The sequence below is a fragment of the Emydura macquarii genome, unplaced genomic scaffold (genome assembly GCF_026122565.2).
Source record: "Emydura macquarii macquarii isolate MOO-44397 ecotype Brisbane River unplaced genomic scaffold, CSIRO-AGI_Emac_v2 contig_1386, whole genome shotgun sequence".
Taxonomy (NCBI): domain Eukaryota; kingdom Metazoa; phylum Chordata; order Testudines; family Chelidae; genus Emydura; species Emydura macquarii.
The window spans coordinates 1,795,869-1,811,192 of NW_027131523.1; the positions used below are offsets into that span (position 1 = coordinate 1,795,869).

Genomic DNA, 15,324 nt, shown 5'->3' on the forward strand with positions numbered 1-15,324 from the left:
GTGCTCTCCCCTGGCAGGCAGGGCCGGATGCTGGGGGGGGGCGCCGTGGGGCAGGTCAGGGGGCTCGGCAGGGGGCTGCTCCACTCTGGACAGAGACACGGGAGGCGGGAGAATTTGGACAGAAACTCAATTCTTTTATTCCAGATTCGGGGGCCGCATGAGGAAGCCGAGACGAGGTCGAAGACGGATGAGCCACGGTGGTGGCGTCTGGACGGCAAAGAGGGGGGCCTTGGTGGGAAATCTCGGGGGTGCCCCTGTGGGGCTTGGGTCCATCCGTCATCAGCCCCGAACAGGGTCCTGGAGGGGGTGACCCTGAACAAGAGACAAGTGTGTGAGAAAGAGAAACTGTGAAAAGGGGGGTCAGGTATTGGGGTCCCCTCCATCCAGCCAGGCCTCCCTTCTGAGTCTGGTGGGTCAGGTATTGGGGTCCCCTCCGTCCAGCCAGCCCCCCCCTTCTGAGCCTGGGGGGTGGGGTCAGCACTGCGGAGAGGAGGGGAGACAGCCTCTGCCCATTATGGCTCAGTGAGGGCCCAGCATTCACCATCTCCCTGCCCTCCTAGGAAGCCAGCTGCATCCTCGCCTCCCATTGGCTGTTGCCAGGAGACCGCCTCCCTGCTGCTCCAGAGCCCTGCTGCTGGGTGGAGGGACACAGCGAGGGGCCCTGCAGGGGGGGGGGAGGATGGACTCCGTGGGGGAGTGGAGGGAGCAGTGGGGGGCTCAGGGGCCTAGGGGGTTCTGGAGTCTGTGGGGGGGTTCAGTGGGGCTCCATGGGGGGCCCTAGAAGGTTTAGGGTGCTCTGTCCAGCACAGTGGGAGGTTTGGGGGGGGCAGTGGGGGCTTCAAGGGACTTATGAACCCCCCCACAACCCCCCAAATCTCCCACATAGCAACAAACGACCCGGGTGCAGGCAGCCTGCCGGGGTGACCGGCTGGAGGACAAAGGGCTGGGGAGGGGTCGGGGGGGTTGGTAAGTGGGGGCAGTTGGAGACAGGGGAGACGCTTCTGGACCGGGACTAGCGGCGTGGGGGGGGGTCTGGGATCGGGACCGACCCCGAGGGGCTCGGCTGTAACTTTCCGTGCTCTACATGACATCAGGCCACTCTACGCTGTGTCCAGATGCCTGCGGAGCCCGCCTGCGTTCACACGGCCGGCTGGGAGTCACTCCAGATTAAGGAAGTCGGGCCGGGCGGGGGGGTGGCATTGCTCCCTCTGAGGGGTGCGAGTCTCGCTCCGGGCTCCGGTCCAGGCAGACTTGCTGCGGGGGTCTCACGGTGCGACGCGCCCGGAGGGGGGGGTCTGAGTCCTGCCGGCTCCGAGGTTCGGGCCCAGGGGGCGGGGAAGCCGAGGGGCTCACCCCAGAGAGAGGGGGGACCCCCAGGGGGCTGGCGCACGGCAGGGGTCTGGGCCAGGGCCATGCGAGAGCTCCGGGCCTGGGGATCCGTGACCCTCCTCCCACACGTCTCCTCTGCCGGGGACGATTCATTCCTCCTCCTCCTCCTCCTCCTCCTCCTCCACTGGGCCTGTCTCATTCCCTCATTCCTTCGTACTCGTCCACCCAGCGACCTGAGTCCTTCTATCGCTCCAGTGTGTGTGTGGGGGGGGACGACGGGGGGCGGACCAGGCTGCATTCATCCTCTCCGCGCCCTGTTTCGCTCCCTGGTGGACCTGCCTGGAGAGGCGGCCTTCGCTCTCCTCCGCTGGTCCTGCGGCGTTCCCTCCGTCCCAGACCCCGGGCTGGGGGATGTGGGGGGGGGTGATGCAGCTGCCTGGGTCCACGCCGGGCTGCACTCGTCCATCACGGCTGCTGCGCTCCCTCGCTCTGGAGAGCTGGGTGGGAGTGTGGGGGGGGGGACCCTGCCCCTGCCCCACACATAACCGCACCCCCACAACAGACAACCCCGCCCCCGCACATCTCACTGCCGAACGCCTCCCCATCCCCTGCCACCCCACACAACCGCCGGCTTCCGCAACACACGGAGCCTGGCTCGGCCCCTCCAGCAGGGGGGCAGCAGGGACATGCCCCCCCCCCATGGGGCAGGAGCAAGAGATGCAGAACAATTAGGTGAGAACAAGGGGGGAGAATCCTGCTTGGGATGGTACCAGGAGCTGGGGAGAGAACCCAGGAGTCCTGGTTCCCGCCCTGCCCCCGCTCTAACCACTAGCCCCCACTCTCCTCCCAGAGCCGGGGGGGGGGGGGGGGGAGGAGAACCCAGGCGTCCTGACTCCATTTCCCAGGCGGCCCCGCGGCGGGCGGGCCCGGCGGCGGGCGGGCGGGGCATCGCGGTGCATGCCGGGAGCTGTAGTCCCACCCCAGCCGCCGCCGGGCTCTGGCCGGCGCCGAAGATGTCCGAGGTGCGGCCGCCCCCGCTGCGCCCGCTGGCCGATTTCCTGCTGGGCCCCGCGCGCCTGGCGGCCCCGGACCCGCGCGACCCGCAGCGCTGGAAGCACCGAGTCATCAACAACCTGCTCTACTACCAGAGCAACTACGGGCTGGGGCTGGGGCTGGCGCTGCTGCTGGGGGGGTGAGCCCGGCGGGGGGGCCGGCCTGGGCTGTGCAACGGGTGGGGGGCCGTGCATGCTCCGCGGGTGGTGAGAACCGGGCCTGCTCGGGGGGAGAGCCGAGAGAGGGGGAGGGAAGCCGGGCCTGCTCTATGCAAGGGGTGGGGGGCCGTGCATGCTCCGGGGGGGGGGATACGAGGTGTGGGGGGGTCCGTGCCTGCTCTATGCAAGGGGTGGGGGCCGTGCATGCTCCGGGGGGGGGATACGAGGTGTGGGGGGGTCCGTGCCTGCTCTATGCAAGGGGTGGGGGTCCGTGCATGCTCCGTGGGGGGGATACGAGGTGTGGGGGGGTCCGTGCATGCTCTGTGCAAGGGGTGTGGGTCCGTGCCGGGGGTCTGTGCTCCAGGGGGTCCATGGAAGCATAGGCGCTGGAACTAGGGGTGCGGGGGGAGCTCCCAGCCACACCCCCCGGCTTGCAGTGGTTTCCATCATGCACAGAGTTGACCGTTCGGTTCAATGGCTCTCAGGGCCCCCCACGCTCTACAGATTGTCCCAGCCCCCCTGTATGCCGTGGGTGGGGGGCCACTGCGAGATGTAGGCGCCCGGACTCCTGGGTTCTCACGCCGCCCTCTCCCCCCCCGCAGGTACTTCCGCCCCCTGCAAACCTTGCTGTCCGGCTCCACCGTCACCCTCATCTTTGTGGCCTTCGTCTGGGCGGCTGAGAACAAGGCCCCGATTCGGCGCTTCCGGCGCGGCTACCCCGGCGGCAGCTTCCTGGCCATGCTGGGGGGTGCCTATGGCCTGGTGTCCCTGCTGGGCTCCTCGGGCGTCTTCCTGCTGACAGTCGCCCTGCCCATCTCCGGTGAGTGGGGAGGAGGGAATGGGATGGGGGGGGGGCAGGAGCAGGGGGCAAGGTGGGGTATGGGGTGGGGGCAGGGTAGCGTGCAGCAGGGCTGATGGGGGTCTATGGGGTGAAGTAGGCCACGGAGTGCTGTGGGGCGGGGTAGCTCAGAGGACGTGGGGCAGGGTGGATGGGGCATGGGGTGGATAGACGGGGGGCGAGCAGGGGTGCAGATTGCATGGGCTGGGAGCGTCAGATCAGTGGGCCGTGTGTGCATGGGGGGGGGGCGAGGGGTGCCTGGCAGCTGCTTCGCTCTCCCAGATCCGGGCGTGCGGCCCCTGCCCGGGGGGCGGCAGGCGCGTTTCCGAGGCGAGCTCGCAGGCGGCCTGTGTCCTGTGGTCTCTGTGCTGCGGGTGGGGGCAGCTGCGGGGCATCCCAGCCGCGGTGTCCATGCCTGCAGGGGCTGTGCTCTGGGGTGGGGGCTGCGCCGGGCGTGCAGGTGCTGCCCCGGGGAAGCCCCTGGCAAGGGGCGGTCGCATTTCAGCTGCAGCCTCCATGCGCGCAGAGGCGGCGGGCGTTTTAGCGGCACGGTGGCATCTTTTGCAGCCGCCGGCGCTCGCTGCAGGGTTGCATGCCGGGTGCGTTCTCGCCGTAGCATCCCGGCCTGCCGGCGGCGAAGGGGCTTTTGACTTCCAGGCTTGCTTTGTCGCAAGACCTTGGCTGGGGGGCTGGGGCCGTTTCAGCCCCTCTAGCCTCCCCCCTTTCTCGCTCCCCCCCCCCGCCCGCAGTGATTCTGATCCACGCCTCCTTTCGCCTCCGCAACCTCAAGAACAAAATCGAGAACAAGATTGAGAGCATCGGGCTGAAGAGGACGCCCATGGGGCTGCTGCTCGAGGCTTTGGGCCAGGAACAAGAAGCTGGTTCTTAAGGAGCGAGATGCCCCCCCTCCCTTTCCCCCCCAGCCCCTCACCGTTGCCTCAAGCCTGCGCTTTACCACTCATATCCGTGTGCACGCGCTACTGGGCAGATGCAGCGTCCCTCTGATTCGAGCCAGGGCCTTTGAGTTTGGAATAGGGGCGGGGAATGAGCTACGGTTGACCCATGGAACTACCCGCCACATGATTTGATACAGGGGCCCCGATAGTTTAGCGGGGGGCATCAGCGGTGGAATGACTTGCCAGGTGATTTGGCCCAGGGGGCCGGCGAGTTTAGCACGGGCGAGCGGGCTGTAGTTAACCTGTGGAACTACCTGCCACAGGATTCCGCCCAGGCACCCAACCAATTTAGCAGGAATCAACAGCTGTCATCATTAAAATTCGACACTTGAACAGCTCGGACTCCAGGAGCTCCGTCTGTTAGCTTAACCCAGGGGAAGGTAAAGGGGTGACTTGACCCCGTGCTAGACATACCTCCAGGGGGAACAAACATTCAATACCAGGCTCTGCAATCTACCCGACTGAAAAAGTCTAAACCGTCCACCACCTGGACGTTGAAGTTAGACAAATTCTGACTGGAAAAAAGACGTAAATATTTAACCGCGGTGGGACTTAACTAGCAGAACCGATCACCCAGGGCTGTGGTGGATTCTCAATCAGGGACAATTTTTAAATCAAGGGAGGTTGTTGGGAACAGAGAGAGAAATGACCTAACTCGTCCTACTCTAGTTGGCCTGTGGAACTCCCTGCCACAGGACATCAGGGTGGAAGCTATGCTACAGGACCAGGCACCATAGTGCAAAGACTTTCCTCGGGGCTGGGGGTGTGAGTCTAGGCATCCCTGCTCCCCCTAGGTCTATTTGTGTAGGCCCTACCTAAATACCATGTTTATACAACAAAGAAAGGCGCAAGGGGCTGTACTCAGGAGGGTTAGGGGTGCTGGCAGAGGGACCTTAAGAGGGCACTGAGGATTCAGTGGGATGCTGCATTGGACTCGCTGTGTATTTATCCACAACTCCTGCTCTCTTTTTGTGGAGCAAAAACAACTATTATAATAAAACTTCTGTGCCATTTCTTGCTATAAACGCTTGCGCAGCTTGGGGAGGAGGGGCGCACGCACAGGTTTATTGGGAGAGAAAATACCCTGGAGAAATCCCCCCAAACCTGGAAAGCCCTGGAAGAACAAAGAATAAATCACCTGAAAAACCTGGAAAAATTCCAGTTTTTCTTTTGTTTTACCCCCCAGGTGGGGGCTTGTCCCTAATTTTTCATTCCCTCCCATGTTTGGTTTATGTCAGGAACTCCACAGACGCTAGAAGGTAATCCAGCCGAATTTAAAGATCTGCTCTAGGGATTCTTTGGGGGCCGTTCTCTGGCCTGTGTGAGACAGGAGGTCAGATTGGCTGATCACACTTGGCCGGTCTGATACGAGAAATAACTGAGCCAAGGAAGCACTGTTTTTATGTTCATCTGTGGAACTCCTTGCCTCATGATTTCCCCTCAGGTTCTAGTAGAGTTCAGTATAGAGCCAGGGGATGAGGGGAAAGCCTGCTGTGTTATACAGGAGGGTCAGAGGCTGACCGTACCCCATTAAATGTGGGGAAATCTTGTTTAAAAATTGGATTGTTCTCCAAGGATTTATTTTTAACTGAGGTTTTAAATATGGATTCCCTCCCCATTTCTTCCCTGGTTTAGTAGATTTTTCTCTGGTTTGGGGAGAGGGGGGGGAAATCCCCACATCTTTGGTGGATTTTTCTGCCCAGTTTTGGATTGGGCCCCGGGTGTTTTTCCAGGTTTTCCATTCCATCCCTTTTCGATTTAGTCAAGGAAACAAATCAAGAAGAACCCTTAGAAACCTTTTCCCCCGTTTTTTTTTTTTAATTCCTCACTGGCCATGTCCTCCCCCTGGGGTATGTCAGAGCCCTCATGTTCCCCTCCCCCCGTGATGCACCCCTCTGTGAATCTCTGCACCCCCATAATACCCCCTGAATTTCTCTAGTAACCCTACGATGTGCACCCCACCAACCCCCAGCCACACGTCCCTGCTAGTTTTTCCCCACCTGCGGCGCACCTCCTCCCCCCGGGGGAAATCTGCCATGTGGCACACAGTCATTTAGGGGGGCCATGGGGGGATGGGGATATGATCGTGGCAACCCCCCACCCCCGAGGAGTGGGAAACCAGCGGGCATTTCACGTGTACGTGTCGGCTCCCAGGCAATAGGCTTTGTGCCCCTACAAAATAATTGGCATAGGGGCGAGAGGCACCAGCAGCAAGGCAACATATTGGGCTCCCAGCAGGGCATGGGCAGAGGCATTGGTGGCAGCAATGGGATCCCCTGGTAATCTGCTGGTTGGGGAGCAGGGCCAGGCCCCCTCCTGACACGCAGTACCCCCTGCTGGGACGGGACCTTTAACGCGCCCTTGAGAGGCAGCGAGTGGCTGATGCGCTCGCAGCCTGGGTTCCACCCGGGACAGTTCAGACCTCTGCGAGCGACCGGCACAGGCTCTCGGCAGACCCAGGCAGGGATCGGTTACGCCCCGGGCAGCTCAGCCCTCGCCCAGCGAGCGGCTCAGGCGCAGGCAGCGTGTCCCCCTCCCCCCGGGACAGTTGACACCTCTGCAAGCGACCGGCTCAGGCGCTCCCCACATCCTGGCAAGCGTCACATTTTGGGGCGTTTCTCCCCAACCAGCAGGATGGGAAACGCACTCCCCCCCCCCCCCAACAATAACCCAGGCTCCACTCACGCCCCCCCCCCCCCAAGCCACCACGCCACAGCCTCGCCGTTGTGCTCTGTATTGTACAAACCTCGTTCTGCACAGTGACCGCTTTGACATTCGAGAAAGAAATCCCCGCGCCGGCCCCCCCGGGCCAGGGGCCGAGCCGAGACCCACAGGCTGCGCTCTCGCTCGGAGGGTGGGGGGGAAACGGACTTGGGAGGTAGAGTCACCCCCCCCCCCCAATAAAATCCAGTGTGTGTGGGGGGGGAAGTGACTTTCCGGAATGTCGAGTCTGAGTTTGTTTCCTAAAGGAGCCAGACAGGAAGGGGGTGGGGATTTTTTGGGGGGTGCAGTAGGAGCAACCAGGAGCTTGGGGGGGGTCACTGGAGGGGATGGGGTGCTGGATGATGGGGGGCAGGATCTGTCTAGGTACAGGGAGGGGGGGAGAATATGGTGGGGGTGCATGGGGAAGGGGGCTGGACGGGGGGTGCCTGTCTGGACTTTTAGAAGGGGGAGGGCGCTTGGGGGGCCGGTTAGTGCCTGTGATAAGGGGGTTTCAGGAGGTCACAGCTTCCCCAGCCAGGCCCTGCCCCGCCCCCCAAATGCAGGGGAGATTGGGGTTACTGTAAGTGTGTCCCACCCCCTAGGGGAAGGGGCTGGGGGATCCGTGCCCCACACTGCCTGGGGCGGGGGCCTCTGCCCCAGTCCAACCTGACTGATGCCACGTCCCCCCTGTCCAGCAGGGGAGCCCCCCCGAGAGATTAACCCCTTGTGCTCCCCCGGGGGTCAGACAAGCGTCCCTGGGGGATGTCTCTCCACGTCCAGGGGGGGCCCAAGGCCAGAGGAGGGGGTGCCAGGCCCGTCCGGGTACAGGAGGTCAGCAAAGGGTCTGCTGGACAGATTCAGAGAGAGACAGACAGACAGACAGACAGATGGGGGGGGGGGAGGGAGGGAGGGAGGGAGGAAGAGAGACAGACAGAGGGTGCGGGGAGAGAAGAGAGAGATTAGCCAGAGAGGAGGAGGAGGATGAAGTCACAGCAGATCGTCACCCTCCCCGGACACCTGGGTCCTTCCTTCTCCCCCCTCCGGACGCCTGGGTCCCTTCCCCAGCACAGCCTGGGCAGGTGTCAATCCATTACCCAGGGGGCTGACCCCCAAGAAAGAGATGCCTAAGCCCCCCCCCCCACACACACCCCCCAACAGACCCCCGCCCCCGGCTGGGGCACGTCTCCTGCAGGGCAGCAATGGGGGGGGGGCAACTGGAGGGCGGGGGTTGGTCCCTAGGTCCTCAGCCTAAAGGGGGGGTCCCAGCGTCCACACCTCTCCCAGGGTGTTCTGGGGGGGGGTCACAGAGATTCCAGGCCCCCCCAACACCCGTGCCCACCCTGGGGGGGATAAGAGGGGAGAGGGAAGTCTGGGGGGGGCGTCTCAGGGCTGCCAGCGCCCCCCCATGCTCGTGCCCGCCCTAGGGGAGATAATGGGGGGGTCTCAGGACTGCCAGCCCCCCCGACGCCCGTACCTGCCCTGCAGCGGCTGCCCGGCGTAGCTCAGCGAGTGGGGTAGGTAGCCCCCCGTCTCCGGCCAGGGGTGGGGGTCAGGCCAGCCGCGGGTGGGGGGCCCCCTCCTGTCCCGGGGCGGGGCAGCCCCCGCCCCCCCGGCGTTGCGCAGGTACCAGTTCCGGAGCCCCTCCAGGGCCAGGGCCTTGTGGACGGCCCGGGGTGGGTGCTGGGGGGCGGGGGGCGGCGGCTGGCTCTGGGGTGGAGGCCCGCAGGACTTGGCACGCCCCACCCGGCGCGGCAGGGGGCTCTCGGGGTATCCCCAGCCGGGGGGCGGGGGGGCATCGCGGCGTGACAGGTGGTCCCCCCCCGGCCAGCACTGGCGCTCCAGGTAATAGTCCAGGAGGATCTCGGCGTAGGGGGGCCGGGGGGGGCCGCGGAAGGGGGGGTCCTCGGGGGGGCCCCCCCGCTCGATCAGGGCCTCCGAGCTGTTGCTGCGGTGGGTGCGGGCGGCGAAGGGGGGTGGGTCCCGGTCGGCGCTGGGGTCACGGCTGGGGGGACCGAGCTGGGAGTCCTGGCTCCCGGACCACTGGCGGGCGGCTGGGGGGCATCCGGCCTGGGGGGGCAGAAAGGGGGGTTAGTGAGGGCAGGGAACCCAAATTCAGCCCCCCGACCTCCAACACAGCCCCCCAGTTCAAATCGGGGTCAGGCGCGGGGGGGGGCACCCTGGGGCAGGGAGGTAGATGGGCGCAGGGGGCACTCTCCCACGGCTATCTGGCTAGGTGCTGGGGGGCACCGTGGGGCGGGCAGTGAGGAGGGTCAGGGGGGCTGGGCAGGGCGTGCTCTCTCCTGGCAATCTGTCCAGGTGCTGGGGGGTCGCCGTGGGGTGGACAGGGGGCGCGCTCCCCTGGCAATCAGGGCCAGACACGGGGGGGCGCTGGGGAGCGTGCAATGAGGTGGTCCGGCGGGCGCCGTGGGGCAGGGCGTGGGGCCAGCAGGGGCGCTCTCCTGTGACAATCGGGGTCAGGCACTGGGGCGCGCTGTGGGGCAGGGCGTGGGGCAGCAGGGGGGCTCCGCTACCTGAAGTTCTGGCTGCCGCTGCAGACGTTGCGGGTCAGAACCGGGGTGGCTGGGACGCTCCGGCCCTCGAAGCTGGAGACGCTGCGGGGCAGGGTCCGGTTCGGGCTGCGGGAAGCAAACGAAACCTGAGACCAGCTGGGGGGGGGGGCAGGGGAGACCCACAGGGCCCCGGGAGGTCCGGGGAGGGGGGGGACCAGCCAAGTCCAGGGGAGGTGGGGAAGGAGTGGGGTGCAGGGAGTGACGGGGGACGGAGGGGATGGACCGGCCTGTACCCACCTGGTGGGGCTGGCTAGCGAGCTGCGGCGGCTGGTAGCCCCCCCACACAGCTCGGGGGGGGGCGCCCGCCAGCCGGGCCGGCGGTCGGGGCTGCTGGAGACGGCGCGGAGGTGATCCCGGCTGCGGGGGGGCGAGGGGCGCGCGGGGGCCTTGGGCAGGTAGAAACCGTGGGGGTCGTCTGGGGAGAGAACACAAGGCAAGGGATGGAACCCAGGAGTCCGGGCTTCCGAGCCCGCCTGCCCGCCCCCCCCAGCCCCCGCACTCTACCCCCCCAACCCCTGGCTCCCAGCCCCCCCCCCCCGCTCTAACCACTAGACCCCACTCCCCTCCCAGAGCCGGGGAGAGAACCCAGGCGTCCTGCCACACTCACCGTTCTCGTGACCGGCTGATTCGGAGAGGGAGCTGTTCTCGGGGGTGAACGCCTCATCTGGGGGGGCAGGCAGATGGGGATCAGTCCCCGATACACACCCCTCGGCACCAGCCCCCCAACTCTGCAACATCCCCCCCGGCCTGAAAGTGTCTGGTGCGTTGGGGTCACAAGGCAGCGGGGGCAGCGAGTAGCTGGGGGGGGCTGGGGGCCCAGGGGAGACAGAGGGGTTTTGGGGGGGTCAGAAGAAGGGAACTCAGGAGTCTGGGGGAGAAGGGGGCTAGAAGGAGAACAGGGGTGTCCAGGGAGCTAGGGAGTGTCTGGGGGGCAGTGGGGGGAGCATGGGGTGTCTAGGAGAGAATGGGGGGCTGGGGGGCACTGGGGGGCTCTGGTTCTCAGTCTGTGCCCGATGGGGCCGGGGGGGCTCAGAGACGGTGGGAGGTCTGGGGCCCAGAGGATTGGGGGTGTGGGGGGGCTGGGATGGAGGGAGCTGGGGGTCACTCACCGTGCGCTCCCCGGGGCGCCCCCAGCCGGGCCCGCGTCTCCCCCAGCTGCCCCTCCAGCTCGCGCAGGCGCTGGGCTGCCTCGGCCTGGACTCGCCGGCGCCGGCGCCGCTGCTGGTCCGACAGCTCCGGGGCCAGGGCCAGGCGCCGCGCGGCCTCCACCACCTGCCGCTGCACGGCCAGCTCCCGGCACAGCTCCCACGCCAGCGCCTGCGGCGGGGAGAGGAAGGCTAGAGACAAAGCGCCCCCCCCCGTCCCCTCCAGACTCCCCAAATGTTCCCCCAGCCCCTGGTGGCACCCCTCCCCCCTCCCAACTCCCCTCTAGTCCCCCAGCCCCCATCCCTGTCCTGTTCCCCCCAGCACCACCCACCCCAGTTTTGCCCCCAGTCCCACTGCTCACCTCAGCTCGGGGTCCCCGGTGGGTGGGCACCGCTCTCCTCCGGATGGGCTGGGGTCTCTCCCCCGGCTCCAGCGGGTACTCGGGGGGCAGCTTCCCTGTCAGCTCCTGGGGGGAGGGGTACCACAAGCGTTAGGATAACAGCCTACTGTTACTATGCAGCGAACGGCGCTGCTCCATTAGATCTAAGGCTGGGGGGGGGGGTGATTGCACATTGGGTTCAAATCCTGGTGAGGGGGGAGAGCCAGAGAAGATGGATAACAACCTACTACCGCTGATGGGCTGGAGACAAGGATAATAGCCTACTACGGCTGTGCAGCTTACGGCATTGCTCTCTCCCATCTAGTGGGGACACTGGGTTCGAATCCCCCTTGGCACTGAAGGGGAGAACAGCCTACTGCCGCTGGGGCGGGGGAGAAGAGAAGGATAAAAGCCTACTATAGCTATGCAGCTAACAAGGGCACTGCATGAGCTCCCAGGCAGGGCTGGGGATCTGCGGTGGGGCCCGGGAGGGCGGATACTCACGGCCTCCTGCAGACACACCCGGCGCAGCTCGGCGACGCGCAGCCCCAGCACCTCCCGCAGGCCTCGCTGCCGTTCTAGCAGCTCCTGCAGCCGCAGCTGAGCAGCGGGTTCCCGCACCAGGGCATCTGCGGGGGCGGGGGGCAGAGGAGATGGGGGTCAGAGCTGATGTGGGGGGGTCACAGCCCCAGGGGGGCGGAGCGGTGGGGGAGACGGGAGGAGTGACCGGGGGGGGGGGTCAGAGATGGGGGGATATGTGTGGGGGGACAAGGTAAACTGGGGAGATCTGTGGGGGCGGGGCCAGGGCAGGGGGCGGGGCCAGGGCGGGGTCATTACTTGAAGTGTAGCTGGAGGAGGTGATGAGTTGCCCTTTGACCTCCATGCCGGGCGGGTGCATTGGGGGGGGGGTCAGGCTGCCCTCAGAGCCATGAGCCCCCCCGAGTCGGACGTCTGTGGGAGACAGAGAGAGACGGGGTGAGGGGGATGCAGGACGTCCCTCCCCCGTGCCAGGCCGCCCCCCTCCATACAGCGCCTGACGGGCCCTGCCCGACACCCGTCCCCCCATAGCCAGGAAAAGCTGCACCTCCCGCCCCACAGCTCCGCCGGGGCCCCTCTGCGCTGACCCACAGCAGCCTGGGGGCGTCTCCGGGCTCTGGCCTGGCAGGAAAGCGCCATAGACCCGAGTGCTGCTGGGCCAGGGCCAGGGAGAGAACCCAGGAGTCCTGGCTCCCCCTCCCCCCACGCTCTAACCACTGGACCTCCTCCCCCCCGGAACATGCAGTTTAATCTGGGCTGGGTCCCCCAGGACCCTCCGAGGAGGAAAGCAGCAGGATGCCCCCCCCCCGTCTCCTCACAAAGGGACCAGGCCCCCAGCTCTCCCAGCCCCTCCCCCCAAGGTGGGCCTGGGACCCCCCCCCCAAATTGCATCCCGACCACCTTCACCCCCCCAGGGTCGGTGGGAGAGATCAGGAGGGGAAAGGGGGGGTCCAGGCCTCCCAGACAGGCCCCCCCTGGACCCCAACGTGCACCCACCCCACCAGGCCAGGGATGGGGGGAGGGGATTGGGAACGGGACCCAGGTGTCCGGGAGGGGGAGGGGTCCTTGGCAAGTTACTCAGGATTCTTCAAGCCACAGCAGTGAATTCCCGTTCCCGGAGTGTTTGTTGTCACCCGCCCCGTTGCCGGGCTGGGCTGGGCTGGGCTGGGGGGCACCAGCAGAGCTGGGGGGGGGGGCAGGGGGCTGCAGGTCGGGAGCGAGGGGCACTGGGGGGCTGGAGGGGAACCCCAGGGCTGGGCAGGCACCAGGCTACGGGTCGGGAGCGAGGGGCACCGGCAGAGCGGGGGGGGGGGTGTCACCAGAAGCCCTTGCGACACCCCCAGACGCTCCGTCACCGTCTGGCCCTGGGGTGCGCCTCACCCCGCCCGAGCCGGGCCCTGGGCAGGACCCGACAGGCCCCTCCGTCATCTCAGTGATTTCCTGCTAACACCTTCACCGCCATCTGCCCCCCCACGGGAGCTTCCGGCCCCCCAACATCACAGCCAGGGAGAGAACCCAGGAGTCCTGGCGGCCAGCCCCTGCCCCCCATCTCTAACCACTAGGCCCCACTCCCCCCCAGAGAACCCAAGCTTCCAGTCCCCCGCGGCCCCGTCCCAGGTGAGTGGGATGGCGGGGGGCCCCAGCTGGGGGGAGAGGCTATTTTATTGTGGAGGGGGGGGAGGGCAGGGCCTGGGGAACCGAGATCAGCATCCGGTCCTGCCCCCATTGCAATCCGGAGTGACTCCGGCATGACCCTGGGGGAGCTGAGATCCGCCCCCCGCCCCGACACACGCTAACTTTCTTCCACCAGCGGAAAACACCCGAGTTCGCGGCTCTGGCCCCCGGGGGGGGGTCTCCGTGGGAGCCGATCCCAGCGCGGGGGGGGGGGACTGAGATTTTTGGGGGAGCTTTTCCCTTTGCCCCCCTTTCCGAAGGGGCGTTCCCCCCCTGCCCGAGCCGAGCCCAGCCCCGCCCCCCAGCGCAGCGGGCGGGGACAGGACTCACCTGGGGGGCTGGGGGCGCGGGGAGCCCCCCCCACGCAAGACCGACCCGCTGGCGGCTGGGAGCGAAGTGCCGCGATCCGGGGACACGGCGGGGGCGGGGCGGGGCCGCGCCTTTAACCCCTGGCGCGCCGGGGCCGGGCCGGAGTGACACACAAACAGGTACACACCGGCCGGGACACACACCCAGTTACACACAGCCTGAGACACACGCACACACAGGTACACACAGCCTGAGACACACACATACCCAGTTACACACACCCTGGGACACACACACAAACAGGTACACACCGGCTGGGACACGCACCCAGGTACACACCACCTGTGATACACTGGCCAGATACACACACCCTGGGACACACAATAGCCAGGACAGACAGACAGATACACACACTGGCCAGGACAGATGGACAGATACACACACTGGCCAGATACACACACTGTATCTGACACACAGCCAGGTACACACTGGCTAGAACACACACACGGATACATACCAGCTGGGGTACACACTAGGATACACACACTAACAGGTACTCACTGCCCAGGACACACACCCAGGTACACACTGTCTGTGCCACGCACACAGCTCTCTACACACACAGGTACACACTGTCCAGAACATACACACAGACTGACACCTGCATCAGGACACAACATCCATGACACATCACTGTGCCACACAACACACCCAGGGATCGACACACGGCAGTGACACACAATCGGTGACACACATGGGGATCTACACACAGATCTGCACATGCAAATGATACACAAAATACAAACAGAGGCATACACACTGGTACACACACTGATCATACACGCTTAGCTCTCCTGACACACACAGATACACAAAACATAAGACGTACAAGGTGACGTACACACAAGGCTAATACACGGAGTAACATGCACTACAACAATGCATACCCAAGCCAACACACACTAGCACACACACAGGCTAACACCTACACCAGATAACATACACCAACAACACACAACACAACACATACAAACACACTAACACCTATGCAAGGAAACACACGGTAACACTGACACAACACGTGCTACCACCTACATCAGGTAACACACACTCTAACACTCTAACACACTAACTCAACAATACAACGCAAAACACACACAATAACACCCACACAAGGTGATACGTTCTCTAACAAACACAACACACACGAACACACAAAACAATACAGCACAACACATACACCCCATAACACCTACACAAGGAAACTCCGACAGGCCAACACAACACACACACACAGGGTAACACACACTAACACCACCACACAATGATACACCAACACAACACACACACTCTCTCTCTAAAGGCCCCGAAGAACCCAGGTGTCCGGCTGGAGCCGCCCTCCTCTGGGCCCGGCACTGCAAGAGTTAAGCAGCCCCGAACCCCCGCCAATCACCGGGACCGAGGGACCCCCCCCCCCGACGTATTTGGGACCCCCCTCCCCGTGGCTGGGGGCCGGCGGGGCCTGGTTGCGCTGCGCCCCCCCCCGCCGCATTCCGCGCATTCCTGGCTGCGCGCCCGGGCAGGTAGAGAGCGAGGGGGGAGGGGCTGCCCTGCAGCTCAGCCCCACTGAAACTCCCTCCCCGAGGCCTCCTGGGGAGTCCTGGGGCCATCC

General features: G+C 65.2%; 2 protein-coding genes and 1 long non-coding RNA gene across 3 annotated transcripts; 1 reads left to right on the forward strand and 2 right to left on the reverse strand.

The window, feature by feature from the left end:
- Positions 1-111: 111 nt before the first annotated feature.
- Positions 112-3,327, reverse strand: LOC137155888 (uncharacterized). The gene is made up of 2 exons (XR_010920613.1): positions 3,164-3,327; positions 112-312 (listed from the first exon to the last, which is right to left on the reverse strand). It is a non-coding gene; the product is annotated as an uncharacterized lncRNA (long non-coding RNA).
- Positions 2,320-7,231, forward strand: PRAF2 (PRA1 domain family member 2). The gene is made up of 3 exons (XM_067552305.1): positions 2,320-2,521; positions 3,143-3,360; positions 4,128-7,231. Exons 1-3 carry the CDS (start codon positions 2,343-2,345, stop codon positions 4,265-4,267), a joined length of 537 nt encoding a protein of 178 aa, XP_067408406.1. The 5' UTR covers positions 2,320-2,342; the 3' UTR covers positions 4,268-7,231.
- CCDC120 (coiled-coil domain containing 120) lies at positions 7,053-13,776 on the reverse strand. Its single transcript, XM_067552337.1, is given in 10 exon segments — positions 7,053-7,881; positions 8,512-9,088; positions 9,543-9,673; positions 9,845-10,022; positions 10,215-10,271; positions 10,717-10,924; positions 11,115-11,219; positions 11,637-11,761; positions 11,970-12,083; positions 13,674-13,776. Coding segments are annotated over 9 exon segments (1,545 nt in total). The 5' UTR covers positions 12,031-12,083; positions 13,674-13,776; the 3' UTR covers positions 7,053-7,778.
- Positions 13,777-15,324: the final 1,548 nt, after the last annotated feature.

Bases quoted from the DNA above. Each gene is read 5' to 3' on its own strand.
- PRAF2 (XM_067552305.1), top strand. From the start codon at position 2,343: ATGTCCGAGGTGCGGCCGCCCCCGCTGCGCCCGCTGGCCGATTTCCTG. The intron at 2,522-3,142 runs GTGAGCCCGGCG...CCCCCCCCGCAG, and splicing joins CTGGCGCTGCTGCTGGGGGG to GTACTTCCGCCCCCTGCAAA. The intron at 3,361-4,127 runs GTGAGTGGGGAG...CCCCGCCCGCAG, and splicing joins AGTCGCCCTGCCCATCTCCG to TGATTCTGATCCACGCCTCC.